The sequence below is a fragment of the Falco punctatus genome, assembly GCF_963210335.1.
Source record: "Falco punctatus genome assembly, chromosome: 1".
NCBI classification, from domain to species: domain Eukaryota; kingdom Metazoa; phylum Chordata; class Aves; order Falconiformes; family Falconidae; genus Falco; species Falco punctatus.
In genome coordinates, this window is record NC_137580.1 from 126,756,852 (window position 1) to 126,783,521 (window position 26,670).

General features: G+C 44.9%; 1 protein-coding gene across 5 annotated transcripts in view; it reads right to left on the reverse strand.

Moving 5' to 3' along the window:
* Positions 1-26,670, reverse strand: part of RNF213 (ring finger protein 213) — a 55,397-nt gene that overhangs the window by 6,909 nt on the left and 21,818 nt on the right. For 2 of the 5 annotated variants that reach the window (XM_080398382.1, XM_080398383.1), the window contains 32 exons: positions 25,126-26,266; positions 23,222-23,415; positions 22,676-22,828; positions 18,396-21,980; positions 17,810-17,946; positions 17,392-17,487; positions 16,815-16,933; positions 16,116-16,238; positions 15,314-15,399; positions 14,369-14,516; positions 13,846-13,981; positions 13,228-13,416; positions 12,625-12,764; positions 12,067-12,221; positions 11,498-11,710; positions 10,932-11,113; positions 10,026-10,146; positions 9,815-9,915; positions 9,367-9,546; positions 8,630-8,793; positions 8,432-8,534; positions 7,605-7,719; positions 6,504-6,714; positions 5,051-5,241; positions 4,611-4,739; positions 3,689-3,799; positions 3,203-3,445; positions 2,467-2,548; positions 1,822-1,856; positions 1,412-1,506; positions 513-672; positions 20-200 (listed from right to left, as the gene is read on the reverse strand). In XM_080398382.1, the coding sequence (XP_080254508.1) occupies positions 20-200; positions 513-672; positions 1,412-1,506; positions 1,822-1,856; positions 2,467-2,548; positions 3,203-3,445; positions 3,689-3,799; positions 4,611-4,739; positions 5,051-5,241; positions 6,504-6,714; positions 7,605-7,719; positions 8,432-8,534; positions 8,630-8,793; positions 9,367-9,546; positions 9,815-9,915; positions 10,026-10,146; positions 10,932-11,113; positions 11,498-11,710; positions 12,067-12,221; positions 12,625-12,764; positions 13,228-13,416; positions 13,846-13,981; positions 14,369-14,516; positions 15,314-15,399; positions 16,116-16,238; positions 16,815-16,933; positions 17,392-17,487; positions 17,810-17,946; positions 18,396-21,980; positions 22,676-22,828; positions 23,222-23,415; positions 25,126-26,266 (9,019 nt within the window). The other 3 variants (XR_013929895.1, XM_080398384.1, XR_013929896.1) reach the window with 3 other exon arrangements.

Genomic DNA, 26,670 nt, shown 5'->3' on the forward strand with positions numbered 1-26,670 from the left:
AGCAGGTCACTTTCCTTACACTGGCCTGGGTGCTGATGGGGGTCCTTGAGAAGGCTGCTGAGGACAAGATGAAAGATGTTGACGGAATCATCCGCACTCTTCCCCAAAATTATTGTCAGCTGTGCCAAGTCCTCCTGAATATGCTGCTGCAGGAAATGCACTGAGTTCTTCACTGGTGGCTTGATTATCTTTTCCAATGACTAAAGAGCAACAAAAGATAAGAATAAGCATAGCCAGCAACACCCAGCTCAAGCACATGTCGCACAGAACTACAGTCTCACCAGAAAGTCAACTGCATCCTAGAGGATTCCTACCACTTGAACAAATAAAGGCAGGTATGTGGGTAGCTGCACACATGCAAGTGCATGAAAGAACCAAAATCACTCCCGGCAAAGAAGTGAATTTGGGTCTTGCATCTTAAAAGCCTGCCTTAGTTACTTGGCAATATGATGAAAAGGACCAGCATCAAAGGTTTCACTACATTTCATGCAGCCACTATTATTGGAAGGTACCTGAGGATCTTTTGTAGCTCCCAGTAACATTGTCAAATGTGTAAGCAAGCGCATCAGAACAAAGACAACTGGGGACATGGCTCGATCAGACACTCCCGCTGTTTTTCTTTGCTGTGGATCTCCAAGTATATGGCCAGTTTGAGTTCTGTCTTCATTTCTCCTGTTGGAAAGTATATAGAGATTTTTTTTTTTTTTTCCTTAACAAAAGACACACAAGAGATGTCTTTGATACCCACTACTGTCTTTTTGACCCATAAGTTCTTTGAATGCCATAGAAGCTGCCAGTTAGAAGTGCTGCAGGGGAATGAGGATTTCCAGTAAGTTTTGTAAACAAACAAGTCAATTTATTTGGTTTTGCTGGCTGATTACTCTTCCTTAGACAACTCTTCCTAATATGTTTTCTAGGAAAGAGGCAACATCCAGCCCTGTAGGGTGAGATTAGCCAACTCCATGCTGGACTGACGAGAAGCCACTGCTGTTCGAATTAGTAACTTACAGCCCTTGTGTAAGAACATTAAAGTATTGATCCAGACAATCAAGGAGGAGGGGAGCTTTGGTAGAAGTTCTTCAGTCATGCTGATCCATTTAAGAAAGCATTGCCTGTTACTATATGTTGGTGTAAAACCACGTAACTTATATCAGCCTGGATGAGCAGGGAAATGAAAAACTAAACTAGCAGCTTGACAAGATCTTATGTTAAGCCAGTTTCTGCAGAGTTAGAATTATACCAGCACTCCTAACAGCTCAGCCTCTTCTCCCGCAGAGACCAGTGTCCAAGCCAACCGGGAATCCCACCTTTCAGACAGCAGCATGAAGTGGTTGGTACCTTTTGCCTTGAAAGTATGACAGGCAAGTACTGCATCATTTAGTGCCGAAAAGGTTAATGAATGAAAGCATACCGGAATTCTTGAAAGCCACACAGTGGTTTATGCTGTTCCCCTCCAACCTGAGCACCACAATCAAGACAGCGGCTAGTTTCCATTGGGAGGCCACACTAGCAAAAGGTAAAATGAGAACACTGAATTCCAGAGTAAGAGCCTCTCCACCAGAGAAAGAGAATGAAAAAAAAAATCCAGGCTGTAACTGGTTAACTCAAAAGCTGCCATATACTTGCAAAGGACCTCTGCCTTTCCTGTTTGCTACATTTATGGTATAAGCTATTCTAAATTTTACATTACAATGGCAGAACGATTAGTAATATAGAGTTTAGAAGATGAACCAATGTGCAATAAAACATTAAAACCAGTAAAAAAAACTAGTTTGTGGAAAACACCTCCTGCTTAAAAACCCATCAGTCTCAAATTCTTACCTCTCCTACAGTGCAGGGGTGGCCATTTGGACATGCTACCAAGAAAGAGGAACAAAACAGGACAGTATTACAAGACAGACATTCATGAAATCCCTGTTAATTCCTCTCACATGGACCATTATCTCGGAGCAAGAAATACACTCCAAGATCTAATCGAAGGCACTGAACATCCCAAATCTCAAAAGGAGCAATAGGCCCATGTAGGAACACAAAGAATTTTTCAGTGCTTCTCTCCTTGAGAAACAAGGAATGGAAGCCTGAAAGATTCTGTTACTGAATACCAAATGGGCTGGTAAGCCTGAACATTCCCCCACCCAGATTCCTAGTCCGCAGTAAGATCCTACTGTGGAAAACAGAGCTGAAGGTGGCAGAGGACTGCTCTTCTGCTCACAGCACTTAAACACTGCCAGAAGTAAGAGGACAGGTCTTCTGTTTAGTCTCAAGCTTGTAGTTGTTTACAAAGTTTGAGAGTGCAGAAGCTCAAAGCACTTTGGTGCATTACCCACATAAACCATAGCTACAAATCTTAATTTACAAAGGATAACTCATGCTGAGGAGAGTGTCTGTCTTCACATTCGGAACAGCTTCATTCAAAACCCAGGGATTATCCTTCAGTTTGTTTCACAGCCAGCCAGGAGCACTTACTGTACCAGCGCAGAGTGGCCACTCCTTCCCAGGCCCTCGCCTGAGCCACTATATCTTCTGGCATCGTAGGCAGAAAAGAGTGCTAAGGAGGAAAAAGGAAAAAAGATGACAAATGAATCTATAAAGCAGTTCTCTCCTGTAGCAGTCACTCACTGGTTCTTGATTCATTAATGGAAACATCTGAAAGCAGAGGTCATGCAGATGACATACATTCACATTTTCAAATTCTGCCTTTGAAAATCCACTCTTAGAAATTGTCAGTATTGTTTAGACTTGCATGTGCACTCTCTAGACACCCTGAACCAGATTCCTCTTGGGGATGGCCTGATGTACCCTGGTGTGTATTAGCACTTTTCCTTACAGCTTGGATAGCCAGAAGTAGAGGCACAGATCCCTCCACCCTGACTCAGCCCAGGGCTCCAGGAGCCATCACCCCCTACAGCACACAGGTCTCCACAGTGTGACCTGCCAACTGCTTTCAGACTTGCTCACTCACACAAAGTATTTGCCTGATACTGCTCAGGATGCAGAGGTACTCTGAAAAGGTATCAAGTCCAGAGCTTGTGCTGTGCTAATTAATCCCAACAACACTGAAGAAATCATACATTGGTAATTCACAGCTGAAACAACAGGTTGGTGCTTTTGATGTTAAGACAGGTTAGGTTACAGCGGATCCAGAAGATACATGGAAGAACCAGAAATAAGCTGAATTGTCCTCTCAGTTAAAGCTCCTTACCTCCATGGTGTGCGGATGGAATGCCAGATTCCTCAGGGGCTGCAGGACAGGGTTCTGCCCGCACAGCAGGACAGCAGTGGTGTGAACAGCCATTTCAATCAGTGCTCCATTGCGGATTAAGCTTTGAGGATCCACCGTCAAAAACGGCAGTGCATTCATCACAAGAGAACCTGCAAGGTGCTGCAGGTCTGGAGAATTCAGGACTTGGGAGTTCTGGATGAACTCAGTCATAGCATCCGTTTGCTGGAAGCACATATTTAAAAGAAATCAAGCCAGCATGATATTACCCACCAAACTGAAGAGGACTATCAGCTGCTTCCCATGCTGCGTTGCCCCTGCTTTGAAAATATTTCCAGTCTGCTCAGATCAGGACATAACTGTATTTGGGGCAGAAGAACAAAAGGCTCTTCCACCAATGACTCAAATCTTATTCATCCTTATCCCTGAAGCATGTTTGTCACAAGCTTCCAAAGTGAAGTATCTTACCTGCTGTTTGGGATGAAGACTCGAGTCACTAAGTCCGTACAGGGCAGTGACCTCCCTGAAAATAGCCAGGAGCAGATGGACAGATTGTACAGCCGGGGAGCTGCTAGATGCCTAGAAAAGAGGAACTGATGGTATGGCAGAGAACAGGCTATAGCTGTCACAGCTAAAGTTACTGGGTGTGCAGGCTTCAGCAGGTCTGTGGTAAAAGTTCTCCCCACAAACAAAGGCACATCATGCAGAAATGGCTGTTCAAGCCATAAATGAGTAATCTGCCAGCACTCAAGCTGACTGAGAGTTATATCTCAGAAACCTCTCAAGTATTTTATTCTTCTAACATCCAGTTGGAATTGCAATCTCACTAGGCAGCAGGCTGCACATGCCTTCCCTGCAAATCAAATCAACACGCAAGTGGAAAAAAAAGAGTAAGTCACAACCAGTGGATAATAGATAGTACAGAGACATTCAAAGGTGCATTGTTTGCACACTTCTTTCTGAAAATTTTCATACACAGAATACATACTGGAAAAAGGTTACAATTACACAGAGATCACTTTGATTTTTGCATGGCAAGGTACAAGGTGAGGCAGATACAGGAAGGCAGAGAGGGCAAAAAGCATCTGATTATCTGCCTACTCTCCCAGCAGCTGGCTACAAGGTGCCTGTATTGCATACTGCAAAACAAACTGCTACAATAGATTACAAGGGAGAAAAGCAAGATGAGATATAACCCAAGTGTCATATGCTAGAACACAGGTGAGAAAGTAAAGCAAACGTATGTGTGCCAGCAGCCACCACAGTAACTTTCAAACAAAGGCATCCAAGACTTCTCTACTAGAAGAGGCACTGCCAACAAAAACACAAAGCTTAAACACTGACCATGCAGAATCCACAACAGGATTACGGTAAGGAGAGCGTGCCCTACCTTCTCTGCCTTGAGAAGACCCTCAATCTTGCACTCAATCATGGCTTTCCCCACAGCATCACGCAGGACTCTGTAATTCTCGCCACATGCCAGGTAACGATCGATGTGATTAGACTGGCTGTTCTGTACCTACAAAGGGAAAAGCCCATGGTGGGCACTGTGGACCACTCACCAACATTGGACAAGGCAGGACCTCCTCTTCCTCCCAAGAACTGTGGTGTTTCAGCATTCACAAAGAGACAGCAGGCAGGCATGGCAACCCAAACGGCTTCTTGCTGCCTTAGACTCCATTCCATAGAGAACAAGGACGAGCCAACTTCACAACCACTCCCAATGTAGTGAGTACCCCAAAAGCCACGCAACAGTAGAAACACCCCAAAGCAGCACAAACTGGAGACTAAGAGGAGACCAGAGCCATCTCCAAGGAGACACCTCTTTACCTGTTGCAGAATTTCTGCTGGGAACACCCAGTTAAACTGCGCCTCTGTGACAAGCTTCTGAGCAAATTCCATCCCATACTGACTAGCAATTTTCCGGACTAGGTAAACACGATGCCAGTCATTTTTGGTGAGGCTACAGAACACCCTCACATTTCCCAGGTAACGTTGCTTCTCCTCTACCTGGTCTTGCTCTGGAGCAGGGGAAGAAAAAAGAAAAGAGGCAAAACCACATTCTACTTTGTAAAACTTTTCTGTCAGTGCTAGCTGTAGCACCAAGCCCCTTTTACTGGTACTGACTAATTATACAGGAGAACTTAAAAGCCTTCTCTTCCTCAGATGCTTATCTAGTGTTTCCTCAGTCAGATTTTAGACAATAATTCATTCTTCAACAGAGGATGACTCCCATTTCCTTCTCTCAAGGAGAAGTTTTCCCGTTCACTGGTAGTTCATTCTTGGAGCTCTTCCATCTTGGCTCAGTAATGGCTTTCCATTATCTCAACTGCCAAGGTGATGGTGCTCCTTAAGAGTGATCTCCTGGGATGCGTTTTGCTAGCCTAACATCCTCAATGCAGGGGCTGGACACTGAAGTCCCTTGAAATTAGTTATGTTACCACACTTTGATGCTTCATGGACAGCATAAGAATCTGAGACTGCTTTGAGTTCTCCTTTGAGTCAGCAAATCAGCTCAAAACTTCTTTTATTTTTTCTGAAGTATCTCATTGTCACAGCACTCTCAAAACTAGCCAGCTGTAACAAGGTCTTTTACCATCACATACCAACATACTCTTCATGCCAGTATCTCTGCTGCCTTCTCCTAGTCTCTCCTCATCCAGGGCACACTCTCTCTCTCTCTTCCCTTTACTTCTTCCTCCTCTCTCTTCCTTGGCTGCCCAACCACTTAACAGAACCAGCCACAGCTGCACCTTATCTACATCAGCCAACCCACCGCCCCTGAAGCCAGCCCACAGCTGTATGTTATCAATATTAATTAACCCAGCTTCATTCCTCTATATCTCTTCATCCTTTTTAGCTGCACAAAGCTCTTTTTCATATAAAACAATAAGCAGTCACATATCTGAAGCATCATTTATGCTTTATTCATTTATTCATTAAAGTTCAATTTAGCTGGCTCTAAATAAAATTTCATTGTTAGCACTTGGAGGCTAAGATAAATCTCCTTCCAAAGGCACAACTGCTACATAACTGCACCCTAGGGGTCACTGCCACAGCCTTGCTGCTAGTTATAGAGCGCTTCAATACGTGGTAAAGAGGACAAATAGTGACTGGCATTCCCAATGGAAGAGAGAAGAAAGCTGATGCACTCATTCTTGTCCATGCACCAAAACAAGTTCTAGCACGGCACAGGTGTCTTTACCATGTCCAGCCCATCTCCCACAGCGACTCTGCTCTGTATACAGCATTTCCATTTGACAGCAGAATAGTTAAAACTTACCTGTGCGCTCATGCAAGTCAAAGAGCAGCTCTACAGCCTTACTCAGGTACAAGCGAACTTTGGCTACTGCCTGCAGATATTCAACAGATGATTCTTGAAGAGTTTCTTGATTGTTCATTGGGAAATAGTTCTCTGGAAAGCCTCTGTCTCTAGGCAGATAGTTTCTGTCCTCATATCCAAGGCTGCTCTCAGACTTTTCACACATGGAATCCTAAAGATAGGCCAGAATGTTGCATGAGTAGCAGAACTGCTTAAATCATAAAGTACCACTGCAAGGGACATTATCTCCACTGCATCAAGCACATTAAACTTTCATGTCTTTCTCAGCACCCTCCACCCCAATGCCATTGGCTCCTCCCCAAGAGCTCTAGGATAAGCACCAGAAAGATCTGCCACATCACCAAACAGCCTTTTCAGTAATGCACCCAAGCTCTCTCCCACATTTCCTAAGCATGTAGCTGAGCACAAGTAGTATGAGCATGCTGACTGGCCACACACATGCTGAGACACACATCACATGTTCCAAGATGCCAAGCTCCACCCATCTTTGCCTGAGGATCAAAATCTGTATTCTTGCTATCTACAAAGTCACCATTTTAATGAAGACCATAAGAAATGAAACCCTGCTATCAAGTTTGCTTAAAGTTGTCCAATGCATTAAAAGTTATGCAAGGGGAGGAAAGGGAACAATCCAAACGGCATAATAATCTCAAGCTCTGCAAACACAAAGTGTCTGCAAAAACAAGACAGTAGTCCAGCAGTGGACTACTGAAACTAGAAATCCCATCCTGCTGCACTATGTCGAAGCGAGTCTTCTTGGGCCTCACTTAACACTTAAGACACTTGCCCAAGGCGTCCAAGAAAAAAAAATTATGTAACACTGCGAATGCACACAAGCCTTAGCTCGAAAAGCAAGGCTCGTTACTGGAGAGCAGGTTCTGACCAACTGATTTGATATTAACTTTCTTTTGGGCTTTCTAGTTGGGCAGCTAATTACATGCACAAGAAACTTGCCTAAAATGGCCGAGGAGTTTCTAGTATTGACACTTTTATTCCTGCAACAGTTTTATTGCCCAGCTCTTACCTATCCAGCACCCTTACCTCTAAGCAGTTGACAAAAAGCAAGTAGAGTTCTTTTTTATCGTTTTTCTCTAGGATCTCATTGTGCTCTACCCGGAACAGGTAGTGTTGCACATCATTTTTCACTTCATTGAAGCTACGGGGGAGAGAGAAACACCTCCTTGTCACACCTGCAATACTGACAGCTACTAATATTCTAAATCATGATCAAACTGCTAGTTACATCCATGGGGGTCACTCTGGATCTATCTGGAAGATGGAAAAACAATTGTGCCGTGTTTTGCCAGATGTCATCTAGCTTCACAGTCTGTGCTAAGCTTTTATCATCAACAAAGCTAAATTAGCATTTCTAGGGCACAAGTCATCTGACCTATTTTAAGCATCTGATTTAGGAGATAAGCACACTTGAGAAATGGCTTTCTGTGCACTGACTGCAAAGGGAGGCTGGAAGAGCCACTGTGAATTGAGAGGTCTGTGTAAGCATACAAAAAGATCATTCTTGATTAAGTATCTGTGGATGAGCACTGCTGCTTTGCTGATCTAGAGCATATCAACTAGTCAGCTGCCTTTAGGCTACCCAAGCCATCCACATTCAGCACAGATTTACGTTAAGAATAGCTAGGTAAACCTTGGCACAGACTGGTCAGATACTTTAAAACAAGCTACATACAAGCCAGCTAAGCTGCATAACTAATACAGGCACAGGATGAATTTCACCTGTAATTATTTAAATTCAATGAATAACATGGAAGTGAGGAGAACCATCAGATGGGTTTGATGAAGTCATGAAAACCAAAGCTGAACCCACCCCCCAGAGTAACATCCATCAGTTGACTGACTGTGCTCACCTGTACTTCAAGAGAAGCTTCAGCATTACTGAGCGGATGATGGGAGTTTCATCCACTTCATCATTAAATGGTGACAGAAGTTTTGTGTAGATAACAGGGTGATCTGTTGGGATAAGAAAGATATAACTTTGGCAGGTGAGAGAAAGTAGCAAGAGAATCAGCTCCATGAGGCTGAGCATCAGGACAAAGGGAGCTCACCTGAACCTTTTGGGAGGCTTCTATGAACAAACAGCAGATTAAGGAGCTCTTGGATCACCTCTGCCTCAGGGGGCTCATTGTCCTTGAAGCACATAGTCGTGACCACATCTATGAAGAAATTATTGCATCTCTGCCGGAACAGGGCATTTCTTGCTATGGCCTCTCTAGGAGAAGGGTAAAAAGCATTAGGACAATGTTCAAATACAGAACCACAAGTAATGGATGAAGCAAAGCAGACACAAGAAAAAGTCACCAAGGTGACATCCTTTTCCAGCTTTCCAGGAAGCAAGCTGGATTTGTGCAACACTTCAGTAGTATTGTGTGCAAAGCTGTATCACATTGACAATTAAGATCACAAATGGCAATGTGATGCCATTACCCATCACATCTGAGAAATTGTAGCAGTCTGGTGAAGTTCCCACTGACAGGAAGCTCTGCCCATGGCGTGGGGCTTGGGACTAGGTGATCTTTAAGGTCCCTTCCAACCCAAACGGTTCTATCATTCTATGATTTTTCATGGGTTTGTAACTAGTTTTCTTACAGGGGCCAAAGCAACTTCCTCCCTTCCTCTGAAGCAATAAGGAGAAAGCAGACAGGACCTGTTCCAGCTCCAGAAAGAACGTAGCAGAGTTCCTTCCACCCATTCTGACGTGTTGACAACTTCAGAGTTGCAAATCAGCATTTCCTCACACAACTAGCCTCACTGCAATGCTTCCACCTTGGAGGGGATTGAGTACCTGAGCTCCGCAGAGATATCTAAATTAACATCCCCCATGGCAACTCTGCAGTATGGACAATGCATCTGTGCTGGTACTAGCCATGTCCTGATGCACTTCTGGCAGAACACATGGTAGCAAGGCAGGCAGACTGGACCCTTCGGCTCTCCCAGGCAGATCGGACATGCCTTCAGACCATATCTGTAATTCAGAAATAGCAACGAAAACAACGGCTTCAATGTTGTCTTACCAAAAGCATTTAAGATGTTCATCTGCAACTAGACCAAGAGGAGATAATGTAAGACTAGTTGGCTAACTGCTTAGTTTCAGGGTGTAGAATAAAATTGAAGTTATTGTTCTTCATTAGGCTTTCACTGCATTGCATACAGCACTGCCTTACACCCAGAAATACGCTGGCAACATACGCAGTACTCCTACCAGACCTTGTGACTTGTCTCAGCGTCAGTACCTGTATAGCCCATTACTGACTTCATCCTTACATTGGCACAGGACTTTCATCACTGCAACAAAAGTTGGATGAGTTTTCATGTCTGAATCATGCTGAAAACACTGCAGAGGAAAAGGACAAAGCTAAATGACTCAGCTCTAATATCCAAGACAAAAATTCACATGACCAGCAGAAGCAAACAGGGAAGACGTAAAATCATATCTTTGCTTACCTCGGCAAGAAGCAAAGTATGTTTTTTCACTAAATTCTCAAATTCTGGCATCAGAGTGTTGATGCCAACCAACACGTGCTCTACAAACATAGACATGCAGAAAACCCGGTTCCAGCAGACACTGTGTGAAAGAAAGCATGATTTCAAAAAGTACAATTGTGAGCTGACAGCATGAATGGAAGTGCAGTACCAGGTCAGTCTAATCATCTCACTGATTTCCATGCTCACCACTACAGCATTTGTGCATGTCTCACACAACTTCTTGCGTTACCCTTTGAGTATCAGCCCTGGCTTTTTGGTCAAGGACAAAACACATAACAGCACCTAACACAGTGAGCTTACAGCATAGGAGCCTGTCCTGTAGACAGCTGCAGCAGAACTAGGACTGCTGCGAAAACCTGCTCACACCTCTGACTTCTATATCAAGGAAATAATGAAAAAAATAATCATCACAATTAACTACACTTACTTCACTTTGGTTAAACCAAACAAGTCTGTGAGAAACTGGGGTAACTCTCTGGGCTTGTCTTCCAAGAGACAAGACTCCACCTTAGATGCAGTCAAGTTCCCCATCTCTCAGTCATTACATACGGGGAATGAAGCGGGGAGGAGACATTGCTGGTTAACGGAAACCTAAGGAGAGTTTTAAATAACACCTGAACCCAGCTGGAATGCACTGGATGATACTGTCAGATTTAGCGGGAGAATCTACAAGAGATGGGGGAAAAAAGATAATTTGATTCTTGATGCTTGGTATGTAATTGAGTCTAGCAGGAACCTGGAATGGTTTTCAAAATCTCCATCTGAGAAGAGCAGCACCAGCTTTCAGCATGTACTGATGTTCTTTGTTAATAAGAACAAGGCAAGACAAAAGATCAAGATTGCGAGCAGATCTGTGGTACATACTTGAGTTCTTTTAGCAGCTGACAGCACCGACTCCCACTGCTCTGTAAATCCTTGTCTTTACAAATATATTCAATGGGCATACGAAGATTCTTCACTTTCTGCAGCCAGTTCTCTGGATGGGCTGTCTGCACTTGACTCTCCAGCTCTTCAGCACATGCCATTGCAGCCAACACATCTAAAACCTAGATACACACACAGGGTGTAAGTATAACACAACAGTTGCATTCAGAATTATTTACAAACCTTGGATTCTTGATCTGGTTTGCTACAGCATATGTTCTACTGAATAATGTTCTACTTGATTATCCTAGGCTCTGGAATTCTCACGGTCATGATTTGGAGCACATCCTATTAACTGATTCTGCGAAAGCAGGGCAAACTGTTTCAAAACCTGCTAGTAACAATGATAACAGCAGAGTATTCCTAATGCTGAGGACCCTGACAGAGCTTGTGCTTCCCACTTTACTGTTGCTGAAATCAAAAGGAGACTGAACGCTAGCTAATTCAGTGAAGACAGCTCTCTGCTAGGGCTGAGGACCACAAAATGCCTGGGGTAGTGACTTTACCATCTCTGAATGTGGTATTCCATATTCTTCCTGGTTATTGAGGTAGGCAACCACATTGGGATGTACAGCCAGGATCCTAGCAAAGTTCTGCAGGCGGCTCCTGAACCGATTGTATCCAACGTGCACCCAAGGCACGGAAGGCACTGTCTCTTCTCTTCTGAGAGATGTTGCCTTCCATTCCTCTATGCAGGATAAGAATGCAATTCGCAGACACTGAAAGTTTAGGGAAAAAAAAAATCAAAATCAAAGTTAAAAAAGAACTTTTATAACTTATTTTGTACTGGTAATCCTGGAAAACTCTGAAAGAAGAGAATTAGTACTTTACAAATACAGCCTTAAATGATGTGTCAATCCTCATAGGTGCTCCTATGGAACTGCTTTTCTGAGTAAGGTCTCAGCAATCTCTGCAGCCACTGTAAAATGCATTTGCTTTGTAGCTACCTTACTATGAGTCTGTCTCAGAGGGGGATTTTGTTTGAGAAAGCAACATTGATACAGAAAGGCATGTTCACTGGCATCATACTCCACTTCCGCCCAAAGGGTTTCCAGCTCTTGCTCCAGACACTGACCTGCAGCTCCTCTACGGAGGACACGCCAATGGTCAAGACAATGAAGTCTGTGATATAGCACTGGAAGAGCATCTGCCTTTCTTCCTCAGTCAGAGCAGAGATAAATTTTCCCAGTGCAGTCTTCTGGAAGATATCCACAAACTTCTCAGCTTGGTCTGGAAAATGAGAATGCAGAAAAGAGCTGAATATTAGGAGGAGGCTGGGTTTGACACAGCTTCTATCCTAAACAGACTGACACGTAATTAATCACTGATGCACACAGCAGCCTTCTCATGCAGAGGGAGTTGAAGCCAGGCCTTCTCAGCCCAGGCACCAGTATCGTATTTATGGAATCTCACCTTGTCATTAACTCTTGGCACAGAATATGCCAGAGAGACTAATAGTGAGAAGCACAAGGGAAAGCTAGTTGCACAAAGCTCTGCTGGCTCATATGAGCACAGTGGGATGGAAGGTGATGCCAGGGTCACAAGAGGGTAAAGGCATGGTAGTGACAAACCAGAGTTTATAGGGCAGGCAGATGGAGACGGTCAGTGTCATGAGCTCAAGCCAGGCTCTCACCTTCGGTGTTTTGGATGTATTGAGCTTCCAGCCACATTTCATCCAAGTACTCCTTTATCCTCCAGCTGAAGGGCATCTCATTCCCAGCATCAGCAGACACCATCATGTTGTTCTGCACCAGAATTATCTCTGGCTGAGAGCTAGGAAATTAAAAGGTCATTAATGCACTGGGCTTTTGCCTGAGAAACACTTTCAGGCAGGAGGCAGGAAGCTGCAGAAAGCAAGAAATTAGCCCTAGAAGGAGATGAGGGAAAAAGGAAGGAACTGAAGGGCTCCTTAATACAGCCCATCCTGTCAACTGTGCAGCATTAGGACTTACTTACTCAGTAAGCATTCCCTGGCAAAAGGGCTGTAATGGCAGGACACGTGGGCTCCAGGGGCTGGGTAAGAAGTGTGAGCATGCCAAGAGATAGAGAGCAAAGCCCAGGAATACTGCAGATAAGATAGAAAGAACAGACTTTTGAAGTCACCAAGAACTGTCCTGCTGCCTTTGGCACAGCACCAGGGAGCAACCAGCAAACTTCCACAAGGATCTGAAGCCAGTGCTGGACTGGTCCCAGTGCTGCCAGCCAAGCCCTCCTGCTGCTCTCTCCGGTGGCTCACCTGTTCTTACCCACACTGTAAGGGACAGTCAGAAGTTTTGTATCACTGAAGATGAACATCCACAGGTTTGTCACCCACGCAGCTGCCGGCCTGACCAACAGCTCCAGATTGCCATTTCTGTCTATGACAGCAATCAGGAGAGCCAGGAATGGAGTGATCACGTTCTGGATTCGCTTCCACAAGGTGTGCCTTTGGGGGCAGAAAGAAACCAAGAAACCCAGAGGGAAGGTGAGCAACGATATCAGCAAATCAGGAGGTGGCCATCCTGAAAAACTGCTGACATTCGTATGCGGGAATGTCCTAATCCTGCCTTTAAGGGGGAAAAAATATTGCCAACAAAACCCCCTACATTTCTCTCACTTGTGGCTTGCCTGTAGTCCCACTGTTCCACTCAAAGCGCTTGTGCATTCCTGTCCCAGTACAGCCCATTCAGCTGTAAGTCACTCTCCTTTAGGACCAAGAGAGGATAAAACTGCCTTCAGAGAGCTTCCAGCACAGACCAGAGACTGACACTGCAAACGTTCAGATTACACAAAACTGCTGTCTCTGCCACACAGTTGTCATTTGCAGATTTTTCCTGGAAGCCTGCAGGTTACAAGGTAGTGCAGCTATCCTCACCTGAAGGTGCCTGCCTCCTGGAGAGCACTGAGGTTGGAAGCCTCCCGAAGCACCCAGTTTTTTGGGTGAAGGGAATTTTCTTCTTGCTTCTTCAAAAGGTTGGAGAGACGAGCCTTTATTATCTTCAGGAAAGAGGCTAGAAAACAACAGGGAACTTGCATTTTCTTTTCCACGGCTTTTGGATCCAAATCCAAATACCACACCAAGCGCAGCATTTTACAATTGTTTCAGTAATTAGCCAACTAGGTGGGCTGGGGGGCGGGAACGTGGAAGATACAGCCACCAGGGCTTGCACAGCCAGAGAAAAAGCCAATCTGAACTCCAGGAAAAACCCTACAGCCATCAAAACGAGTGACAGACTGGAGCACAGACACATGCTCTCAGGAGATTGCCTGGGAGATCCACCTTGTCTGTATTACAGCAAGCACCACTGACCTTTGGGTTCCCAGTGAATAAACTTACATGTTTTGGTGGTCCCCTAGATGCTCAGGGACACTACCTGCTGCAGCCAGGGAGCACATACCTTTCAAGTCATCCTCTTTGGACAGAAGGCCAAGGAGAATATTAATTCGCTTTCTGCTTCGACTAAGATCTTCATTTTGGTCCTGTAGCATCCCCACAGCGCTTTGTACACAGGTCCTCAGAAGTACAGTAGTGTCCAGGATTTCACCCTTCCCAGAAAAGTGTGAAAATAATTTCATTACTTTTCAGTTTTACCCCCTTGCCCAACACATTCCTCTTAAAATGATTATAGTGTTCTCTAGAAAGGGTCTGTCCCTCCTGACATCCCATCTCCAAGTTTTCCTCTCATCTCAGGCTGCAAATCTAAGCTGTTCTTTTGCTATCAAGTATACAATGCAACTTTCAAACTGGCATGCGACGCAGCATTTGTATTAAGACTCTTACAGGGAAAAATTTAGCAGTTCAGGGAAAAAAATGTGGAAATGATAAACATGCCCTCCCTGGGAGACACTTAGGCACTAGGGGGTCAAAAGACACATGCAGTCACCCTCGTACTGTGCATCCTCCAGCTGATGCTGTCAGTGGAATGTGAGCCAGTCTTAATATGGCTGCAGCACAGCAAAGCCCACATCCAACTCCAGCACAGCTTCGAATGCACACCTCAGCCAGAAAGCACAAACAGCTGGAGTGGCAAGCTCAGAATCACAGTTCTCAGCTTCAGGGTGCAGAAAGACAACAGAAGCTCTTAAAACTGATTTTTGAAAGTTACAAGTACAAAACAACTAAGGAATTAGAGGTTTCTTAGAATGGTTTCTTTAGTAATGCTGATATTGATTAGGCAGCAGGGGGAGGACTTTGTGACTGATCATTGACATTCATGATACAAATAATATTCTTGATGGATTTCAAGGGAACTAGGATGCAAAAAGGCACGTTGCACCTATGGATGACAGAGCAGAGTGCCATATGGACAGCTGAGAAGCAAACACATGTATTCTCCACCGACCTCATAGTGATCTGCTTCTGGCACTGGTGTTTCAGCCTCCATCTCGTTTGGCTCCTGTTCTTCACCATTCACAGGCAGAGCTGCAACTGAGGTGTAGAATTTTTATCAGAACGGTGCAGAAGGGTACTGCTTCTGTCAGACAAGATTTTATTTAGCAACTGCATCCCAGAGCAGCAGAACATCTGTCAATTCATCATCACCTGCATGAATAGCTGAGATCCACCTCTCTGAACACAGCTACGGCTGCTAGGGCTGTCAAGCTTCATGCAGCAAGAAATGGAAGAACTACAACACTTAGAGCTAATTCTAAGCTCTACCAGAATTTCTTAAGGCAGCATGGCAAAAGCAAGAAGCATAACAAAAAACTAAGGGGAAAGAAAAAGCCTTTTCTAACCTTCCTACAGGTTTAAGTGAACAGATCTACATTCACATAAGTGAGAGATTCTCTGGAGCGACTCCTTGTCAGTAGTCCCTGCCATGCAGCACCTGCTGCCTCCAGGGCTGAGACAGAGCACTCAGGGTGCTGAGCAGTGCTAATACCACATTTTTGCCAAAAGAAAAAGGGAAAACTAGCAATTTAACTTATTCAATAACCCAAAGTTGCAGTAACTAACTAACTACAAATACAAGTTGGTAGCTTTGTGGTGATCCCCACAAAAAACACCAGATGCTGAGCAGGGAAAACCATTACCTATGTTGTACTAGGCATAAGTTCCATTAGCACCAAGTCTGGGACCATATCCCCCCTTTTCCCCACTGGCATATCAACACCACTAGCTGGCACAGCCAGCAGGCAGCTCACCTTTGGTTTTACCTGAATCTTCACAGAACATCTGGCTGATGGTGAGGTTCTGCAGGGCAGTCATATCAGAGATCATGTCCTTGGATCGACGGAGATCGTCTATATGCACCGACTGCCACAGTCCTAAAAACAGAGGGCAGAAAAAAAACCAACAAAGCTTCACACCTGCACCATGCTCTTTTAGAAGAGCTTCCCAAGAATTATCTCCCAGGACCTGTGGGCTAGCAGTTCACATTCAGAGTTCGCTTACTCTCACTTCCTGATGCAGAAAGGGAAAGTGGCAATTTCTTTGAACATGCTAACGCACACTACCCTAACTGGCAGGATGTACATGCTACTGGGCCTCTGAGGCTCTTGGAACCCAACACACACAGCAGGAACCTTGCTGCTGAAAGCAGAACATGTAAGCATGTACTCAGGAGTCTCCTGGAGAACAACAGGACAATGCAGTTAGCATCGTGTGTGTTTGCTGCTCTCCAGCTGACTAGAAAAAGGATTCACCTGTCAGTGGGCAAGGCAAGGTGCTCTCACAGAAAAGACTAGGGCTGCAAGGTACCGACTGCCCAGGGGCCATCTCTGTGGGTAAGGGAAGCAGCTCTGACAGCCCACTGGTTCCAGATTTTAAGCATTAAAAAGGTAGTTGAACAAGAGAAATATTGCCTGAAGCCAGTTCAAGAGTAGGGAGATGGCCAGACCCACCTCCATGGAATCCCACATAGGATGTTCCTCCTTCCACCCGGGAAAGCTTCATAATAAAGTAAACAAAGACAGAGACTTCTCCCAGGTCCACCTTGTTGATTTCATTGACAACAGCATATCTATGACAAAAAGGAAATGCTGCTGACAGATCAAAGACGGACAAAAGTTCATGGCCACACATTTTTCCTCTGTAAGAGAGGGCACATTTTCTGTGCCTGTACAGACACAAGCAACTCGCTCAGCCCTTCCTCCCAGCTGGCTGTGCCAAGCCTGCCACCACTAGCTATGCTTTGAATGACATCCTTGATCCTCAACTCTTCATGACTTCTGCAGCCAACAGCAAGATTTCACATTTCAAAGGGGATTGTCTGGTAATTTGACCCATCTTAGTTTACTTTGACTTGGGTTATAAACTATTGGAAATAGAATAGTGCTTCTAGATTCATTCCACTACAGAATAAATAGAGGATTACACATTCCTGACTCTAAAGCCCCCAAAACAGCACCAATAATCAAACAGTGGTGAGGAGTCACCAAACAGAACAGCTAGCTGGGAACCACTTCGCATTTGACTTACCTGGCTGAGGCGACGAGCTGGGCATTTTGAGAGCCATCTTCAAAGTCTGTCTGAATAATAAGGACTTTATTTCCTGATGTGGCATCAAGAAAGTCTCTGAAGAGTGAAAGGGGGTTTAAAAGAAGTCATTAAGTATAAAAACAAAAAATTAAAGACTGTAGAAGTAGTCAACTCCTAGCTTTGGCTGCGGCAGGCAGAAGGAGAGATTAAAACACCCGTCCTATACGGATGATATAACTTCAAAAACCCATCCCAGTATCATGGGGCTAATACAGTTTGCACCGAGCCAGTCCACTGCTCAGTACAGCATGGCCTCTTGCCTCTCTTTTCCATATGTGTTACTCCCAATGTTCTGCCCACACATCTTCCACCCAGATGACAGCCTATGCAGAGCAGGAGAATGCAGGACCAAACTCACCGGATGCCCTTCAGGAATGAGTACTCTGTGTCAAACTGCTGCAGGAACAGGATCTGAGGCCTCTGCGCTTTACCCTGCACTTCTCTCTCCAGGCAAGCAGCGTCGGCACTGGTGAGAAGCCTTGAGAAGGTGGTAACCTGGGAGCGCAAGATGCAGGTTTGTTCTTTGCTCAGGAATGCAGTAGGAAGGCAGCAGAGACCTTATCACCTATGCTCCCAGACACTGCTAACTGGCTGCAGAGCTGGACTGCACCCCAAAACACACATTTAATTGCCCCGCCAGTAAGCAAAGGGTCAAATAAGACAGAGCCACTTTCAAAGTAGAGATGCATCAGCTGCTCAAACTCACGTAAAACCCCCAGTTGCCAGGAAGAATCAAATACTGTTCCACAGACAGCAGAGGTACTAGATTTCTCAGGATACAACAACACACCTCCTGAAATACTCACCTCTGCGTATCTGGGCACTAAGCAGCAAGGTAGTTATCAGGTTTACTCAGGTGTAGCCATAACAGAGCCCCACTAGTGTAAACTGGAAAACTCGGTGCAGGTTGGGAGGGTTTTGAAAGGACTCTGCAAGACACTCACCTCTGTAAAGACTGTTTGGTACCCAGAGCCAGCATGGACATGAGCTCGGAGGAAGTCTGCAAAAGATGTGTGTTGCTGCTGCTTGAAGTAGATATTGGCCAGAGAATCTGCCATAAACAAACCCACTGAGTTGCAGAAGCGGATCACAGAGTCTGGGGTAGCACAGTTCAGCAGGGCCAGCTGGGCTTCCTTCTTTACGCAGGACACGAGTTTACTAGGAGGACATACCGGCTTCAGCCTCTCCGTTGTCTGCAGGACCACTGAGGCACAGGTATTGGAGTGGTAGCCCACAAACACATCAGAAGGGCTATATCTGTGCTTGCTTATGAAGTGCTCTTCTGTATTGGCTGCAGTGAACTCGTGCACCCACTTCTCCAGCTCTTTCACAGCTTCTCTTTGCCCCTTGTCCAGGACGGTACTGATATCCAGGTAGTGCTTTTCCAGCCTGTTGATCAGTGGGATGGGAAAGTGCTTATACACCACATCTTTCTCCTCAATGACTATCAAACGGAACTTTGGGTGTACTCGGCACTTCACCCGATGGGTGCCCAGCCCCAAATCAACATACTTCTGGCCAGCAAGGTACACGTAGTATTGATTGAGGGCATCATAGAGGCTTTCATAAAGGTTTTGCAAGTTGAGGAGGACAACCATTTGGCCAGTTTCCATGCAGACCTTTACACGGTTGATGTTCCTGCATATCTGGGTATACTCTTGGTCCTTGGGGAAACTGGAGCCAAAGATAATTTCTGGTTGTTGTCGAGCCGTAAAAAAAGCTTGTTGAAGGATCTGCAGTGCTGCATAATTCTCAGTCAAAACAAGCAGGTACCTACAATCACCATCTTGGCCGCTGCTGTAAACATTCTGTCGTATCAGCTCTATTCTACTGATATCATGAGCACGTATTTCTCCTTTTTCCGGTAACTGTGAGGTGAATATTTCCAAGGCATTGACATCATCTTTGCCACCAAAGTTACGAAGAACAACTTCAGCTATCTCTTGAGGTGTTGGCTCACTTTTGGAGTTCTTAGCTAAGGCAAAAAACATCTTTATGAGGCTGTAGTAATCACGCAGACCAAAGAACTCCCTGTCTTGGGCCCTGCAAATATTTTCATATGCATCTGCGAAGTGGCAAAAATACTGTTCGACCCGCAAAGCCCCTCGTGCTGAGCAACAAATCCCCTTTGCACTTTCTATAAGCTCTTCTTTGCTGGGGTCACCACGTGAGACAAAGATTCCTCGATTCATCTTAGCAGGGTCCAAAGCCCAGTTGGAAATCCCAATGAAGCCAACCTTTTTGTGAGGAAGAGGGATATCATCTATGCAGCCATCTTCCAAAAGTGGATGCAAAGCCTTTAAGGGCATTTTGGGAGAGTCCTCTGCCAGCCCAATCTCATCCAAAACCACCACCGAGACATACTCTTCCAAGTTCTTCCCTTCCTGGAATCGAGCACAGTGCTTGAAAGTGCCTATGATTCCCTCTGGAGTGGAGAGGGGGCTGCACTGGAAAGACACCAGATGGATCTGCTTCAGGTCCTTGAACAAATCTGAATGAGCTGCTTGGCCCTGCATAGCGTCAGCCACAATGGTTTTTGCAAGGGATTTGGAGCTCCCAGGCTTCCCAACAAGAAAAAGGGGGATTTTCAATTCAATGCAGATGACCATCATAAAGACATTTTCCTTCAAGGCCAAGTTTCTTGCTATGGTATCTCGGAGGTGCACACCATTCAGGAATAAGTCCTGCATCAGGGAGATTTCTTCCAAAATCTTTTTCTGTGTATCATAAGGTTTTGGAAGGACCTGGCTGATAGTACTCCTATACACCTCCTTGTTCTCCAAGGATGCGTGATAACAGACCCCAACTGCCAGCACTAAGGACCAGATAACATTGTTCCTCTCAACGGTGTTCTTTGGAGATCTCTTCTCAGCAAGGAACTTCTCCAGTTCGGTCAGCAGTAGTTTACTGCGCTTGTGAAACCACTTGAAAACTTCCATGCAGCGTTCCACATCCCGCAGGCTGACAAAGCTGCATTCATCATCCCTCTGCCTCATGTATTGCTGGGAAGCAAAGAGCACTTCTGTCATTACCTCTGCTTCAGACTGCTTAATTGGGATGTGTTCACTAACTCTCTGTACAATCTGCTGTATATACATTTTTTCAGTTAAATTGTTCAGCTGCCCAAAATCCCAAACTAATGGGATCATGCTGGGTGGGAGTGCATGGACCCGGTACACAAGCTGTCGCAGTGGAATAGACCCAAGCTTATCCTTCGTCTCATCTGCCTTGACACGGTATCCCAATCCAGCTGATTCCAGGCGCTGAATCACCTTTGGTGTGTGCTTACGGTAAGGGTTGCAGGCTGCTATGATCCGCAAGCCAGAGCAAGAGACCAAAGGCTTCCCCTTTACTGTGTGGTCACACAGGACTTCCTTGATGCTGCTTACAGCCTCTGTTGTGTTGGCTTCATCGAAAAAGAGGACTGTGTCCAACCCATGCTGCTGCTTATTAGTTTTAGCAAGGGCTTCTGCTTTTTTGATGCTGGCATAAATCATCTCTGCAGTAGTACCTCCATGAACTTTTACAAGCTTCATGTTCTCTACCTCTAGGTAGCTTCTGCGCAACTTGCACAGAAACTTTATAAGTCTGGTTTTCCCACAGCCTGTTTCTCCCATGATGACAACTGGGATGTTGCACCTGAATCGCATCTCAATAGCCAAGATTTTTAGCATATTGTCTGTTGTGAGTTCGTATGTCTCATCAGGATCTATCACCCAGGGGATTCCCAAAACCATGCAAAGCTTCTCTAGCTTCTCATGACGAGGCAAATGATCAAATGCAATATTGAAGGGAACTCTTTGGAGTAACAAGCCATTGTACAACTGTGAAGTCATGACATTTCTCTTGATAATGTTGCCATTCAAAGGATTAATGGCATCGACACCACCTCTCCCATTAGGCTTCAAGTGGAAACCAATGAATGTCATGGACACACGATCTTCGTTGAAAAACAAATATGGATGAGGCTCAGTCTCCCACTTTTTCCGAATGCGGAAAGGAAGAAGATCTTCTTCTGCAACGTTCTCCAGGCTGCAGAACTGCCTTCCTGAACTTTGATCGGAAATGCTTAGGGAAGGTGTTGCAAAATCCCTTGCCATTAAAATCAGGAAAGTAACGACAAAGTTTTTGAAGCCTCGCAAAGTGTCCTGGACAAAGTCAGGGTTGCAAAAGACAGAAGCTTCACAGTCTCTCAACTGAACATTGAGAAACCACGCAAAGTTTCGGAGTTCTGACCAGGAGGGATCTGTGACCCCACAGTGCAGGAGGAACTGCTGCAGGCATTCTGCTGGGCTCCCTTCCACAGAGCGTGCTTTGTAACAGAATGTGTCCAGATCGTAACCCTGATCAAATCTTTTCAGATACTGGAAAGGTCTCTGGAAAGCCTCACTGCAAAATTCCTCCTCATCCATTCCTGGGTCTGAAACATCCCCAGACCCAAGTGTCTCCATTTCTAGCACTTCCTTGGGAGATTTGCATGTTACTTTAGGGAACACATCAAAGAAATTATATTTCTGGCTCACTGACATCTGGAGAAGAGGAAAAGAAAATAATGTTATCGCAAAGCTGTAGCCGTAATCTTCTTCAGTTTGTTTAATCTGTTCTTAACAGTATTCTTGCCTAGAATCACAGACCTAACTGATTAGCAGTGGCTAGCCTACGCAACCATGACATCTTTTCCTCTGTGCATCACTTCTGCTTAAAGTGCATCACAACAATTAATATTTCATCCTACAGTCTCCTTCCTGTAACATTATAGTCCCTTGTTACCTCCAGACCTTTCTCAGTGCTACCTCAAAGAAAAAGAAATTAAACCCAGAAGCTGTTATTATTTATCCCTGTCACTTCTACACTCTAGTCTTATAGCTGCATATAAATACTCTAGTACTTTCAAACATGCAAAGTAACATAAGGAAGATTAGATTTTTGCATTTGTTTCCTACACACATTACAACGGAGACAGCAAGGCTTGGACTAACAGACCTTCAGAAATTACCAACCCAAGAAAACCACAACAGGTGTCATTTACTCTCTGGTTTTAAAAGCACTTTGTACAACACCATGGGCACCACCTCATAAAGGAGATGCACAATACACCCCGATACAAACAGGGAATTCTTGTGCTATGTTTACGGTTAGTCTCTACAACTCATGTGCAGCTATACACAAACATGTGCAAAATGACTGAGAAATTCAGAGCGATCAAGTAATGCTGTGTACATACACGTCTTGCTGCTTTCTTTGGCAGTGGTGATGCCTCAAGGATTTCAATGATATACAAATGGCACTTCTGTCGTAGCCACATATTTCCATTATTATCTGTCAGATACTGCAAAACCAGCAGCTTGAATAGAAACTCTGGAATTCCACTTTGTACCTAGCAAGAAAAGGCACAAAGGTATTTCTTCTTTATTTATTCAACATAACTTTGCAGAATCATAGAACAGTTGAGGGTGGAATGGATCTCTGGCAATCACCTTGCACAACCCCCCGGCTCAAAGCAGGCTCAGCTAGAGCAGGTTGCCCTAGACCATGTCTAGGCAGGTTTTTAGTATCTCCAAGGCTGGAGACTCTACAGCTTCTCTGGGCAACCTGTTCCAGAGTTCAACCACCTTGATGCTGAAGAGTTCTTTATGTTACTTACACAACAATTAGAAAACATGTCCTAGTGACACGGCTTACTAAGAAACAAAAGTTTCAAAGAAACAACTTCTGCAAGGATCCACAAAGAGCTGCCAGGACAAGGCAGCTGTGGGAGGGATGTACTTACTGAAGAGGTGATATCAAAATGGAATATCATAGGCTTTGTCTGGTGTTTCATTTTCAGAAAAGGCAGAAGAGATTTTAGCACTTCATCTTCATCCACTTCTGGTTCAATTAATCTGATGGTTTTCAGAAGTTTTTCACAGTTAGGGTACTCCTCTTGCAGTCTCTCATGTAGCCTCTTCACATACAGAGATTTCCCTGTTACCATAAAAAACACCACAAGAATTAAAGCCATCAGTATTGAATACATTATATTAAGGTCATAATAGAAACAAAGGACTCAAATGTTTAAGTACCCTATCCTCTGAAATCTCTGAACCTTCCTAAAAACATTCCAGAAGAAGAAAGCCTAGATCTGGTTAGAGCGGCTGCAGCTTAGAATCAAAGCCATTGCTGCTGTTGGCTGCTGAAGGCTGTCATTATCCATATAGCTTGTTTTGGTTGGACTACCTAAGGCAGGCTTTACTTTTTATTAGGACTTGAAACTATTTTATTATGTGGTTGTTTCTAAAGTAAAAATGGGGGCAGGTGCTGTCAAATAGACAAGCACCCTCAAGCTTCCTATCTTATCCTGTAGAAACTAGTTTTGCCAGCATTTGGGCAATGGCAATGACTTCGGTTTGTTGTTTACACTTGGCTGTAGTCTGCATCTGCTGTTCCTCAGATTAACGTGGGGAATGGGAAGACTGTTCCACATCCACTGGCTACATCCCATCACGCTAAGCTGTATGTAGTGCAGAAGCTGGCTGTGGTAGGTCCATTCCACAAATACCTCCCAGTTATGGATGTCTGGGTAAAGCTGTCTCTCGCAACCTTTTAGACTGTTCAACCCCATCCTCGGTGGTACGAAAGATTTGTAGCATGACACAAAAGATAGGTTTATATAGCCTTCCAGACTGAAGCTAAGGCAGCAGCTATTCACAGATAACACCCAAGAGCTGCTTTGGATTTCTGAAGTTTGACAAAGGATGCAATTTGTTACCAAAACTGGTTTAGATTTTCTCATTGATCCCTGGAAAACATCATAGCACTTTTCCTTTTGAACCTGACCTTTTTCATTGGGGCGGTACTCTATCAAAGCCCAGGAATGGCTGCTAAGGAAAAAGCAAGATCTGACATTACTCCTGTATGCATGCACTAGAAATAATTCAGACTCAAAAGTTTACAGAAGAAACACACACAGCCCTGGACAGCCAAAGCACTTACTGGACCACCAACCTCTAACAGCAGGCAACAGCCAAGGAACAGGGTAAGAACACACCTGACACAGCAACTCTTTCCCAGTATTTTTTCAGTGATTTGCAGCTCAGGAGCTCTGATGTCAGACATTGCATCTTTGTGTTTAAATAGCCCTTGATGGATGCTTCTCTCATGACTATATCTAATCACTTTTTAAGCCTATGTAAAGCTTTGGGTTCCACAATTAAAACTAAGCACTGTTTGAAGAACCACCTTCTGTTTGCTTTTCAGCCTGCCAAGTAGTTTTACTTAATGCCCTCTAGCTTTCTGCATTAAGAGACAGACAACAATCATTTCCTATGCAAAACAGACAGGCAGGCTTTACAACCCTTGTCCCATCTCGCATACATTTTCCTGTAGACATCTTTTAACCTCAGAAGGTCAGATTCATGATACCTGGCATTTGCTATCTAGTTTATGTTAATTATGTAAGTCTGTTGAAGAAGACAGGTGTCAGATTAGCAAAATGAACCATCTCTGGAGATGCCTATCTCAGGACAAGATAGCTTGTCCTTACATGTCCTTACAGCTTTCACCTCACTCCACTGACTGTAGTCTGAATCACTCTTTTTGACTAGATGCTTATGACTTTGAAACGCAACTTGACAAGGCAAACCCCGCTCGGGTTTTCAACACTCAGCAGATCCCACTTTGCATGTGACATCTTACCCACACCAGCTCTTTTGGAAGACACAATCCCAACACACATATTGTCCTTGAACAGAGAAGCAGCTGAGCTTGAAGGCTGAGTGACTCTGTAGTGGTGCTGAAGGTATTGCTGGATTTCAGCTAGTGGCCTCTGGGGTATCATGTGCACTTTGTACTGGCTGAAGACAGAAGGGATGTAGCTGTGCTCCCTCTCACAGTTGCACAGAATGACAAGGCGATAGGTGCTGTTGTAGTGCTGCAGGTGCTGGAACAGCTGCTCTGCCCTGCAGCTGACATCATAACTCAGCTCATCTGCATACAGCATGGTGTAAATTTTCTCTCCTCTGCTGCAGGGAATGAGGCACCTCCTGAGAAAGAGTCCCACTTGCTCAGCAGTGGTCTGAGGAGTGCACAGGAGAACTTCATCAAAAGTGGGAAGGGGCTGGTTGAGGCTGTTCATGTAAATAGCCAGAGCAGACGTGAGCACCTCAGAGCGAGGGCATGTGATGAGGTTGGGCTGACCAACATGCAGAAAATCCTGTGGAAAGTGTCGTGTGACATGCTCTCTCTCCCAGCTGGCCAGATTCTTCAGCCACCCACCAAGTGTATCAATATCCAGGCAGTGTGGAAGGAAGAAACGCATGTTGCTCATGTAACACTTCCAGATGCACTCCAGCTGTGCATTCAGACCAATCTCCCCATCCAGCATCACTTGGAAGTCAGTAATAGCCTTCCTTGAGCTGGGAGGCACCTCATTCCTGGAGGCTCTAAGGACATCCTCCTCGGTGCAGTTGTGTTTTAGGAACGAAAGCATCATCAGGGCATGCTGGCTGGGCGTCCCCTGCCCCAGTTCCATGCACAAATAGACCAGCTGCTCAGCAGTGTAGTAGTTCAGGTAGAAATGCTGGGATCGTTTTTCATACATGAAGCTTTTCCAGCTCTCCAGGAAATTCTCCACCATCTTGCAGAGGTCTGGGAGCACAGCTGCCATATCTCCTTGCCCTTCTAGCACTGGGATCGGTGCCAAAGAGAAGTCTATGAGAACACATGCTTCTCTTTTGGGTGAACAATACACATGGGCAAGCCAGGAGCGGAAGAGCATGTTCCCAGCTGAATAAAGGTCTATAAAGGCCTGTGCAAGTCTTTGGACATTGAAAAAGACCTGTGTGAGGATAGGGGAGAGATCAAAAAAGAGAGCTGATTTACCAAGATAAGTCCCAGTCACGATACCACAGGACAGACTCAGTGAAAATAAAGGCTTTGGTCCCAAGCCAGGTGTGTCAGGCCTTGTACAGTAACAAAAAATTCTCTGTGGCTTTTTACTAGCAGTATGCCCAGGAAGCCAGTAAGGAATACCCAAGCTTGCTACAACACACAGAGCAACCATCCCAACCAGAAGCATCCCCAGTGCAGCTACAAAATGACGGTCCCAGTCCACTCTCCAGTCTCCAGCATCATTCCACCTCAACAAGGAACCAAAGAGGTAAGAGCATCTATCTCTACGTGCTACCATTCATCCCCAGCAACTCAGCTGTAAATCACAGTCTTACAAGCTGACATTCAAGG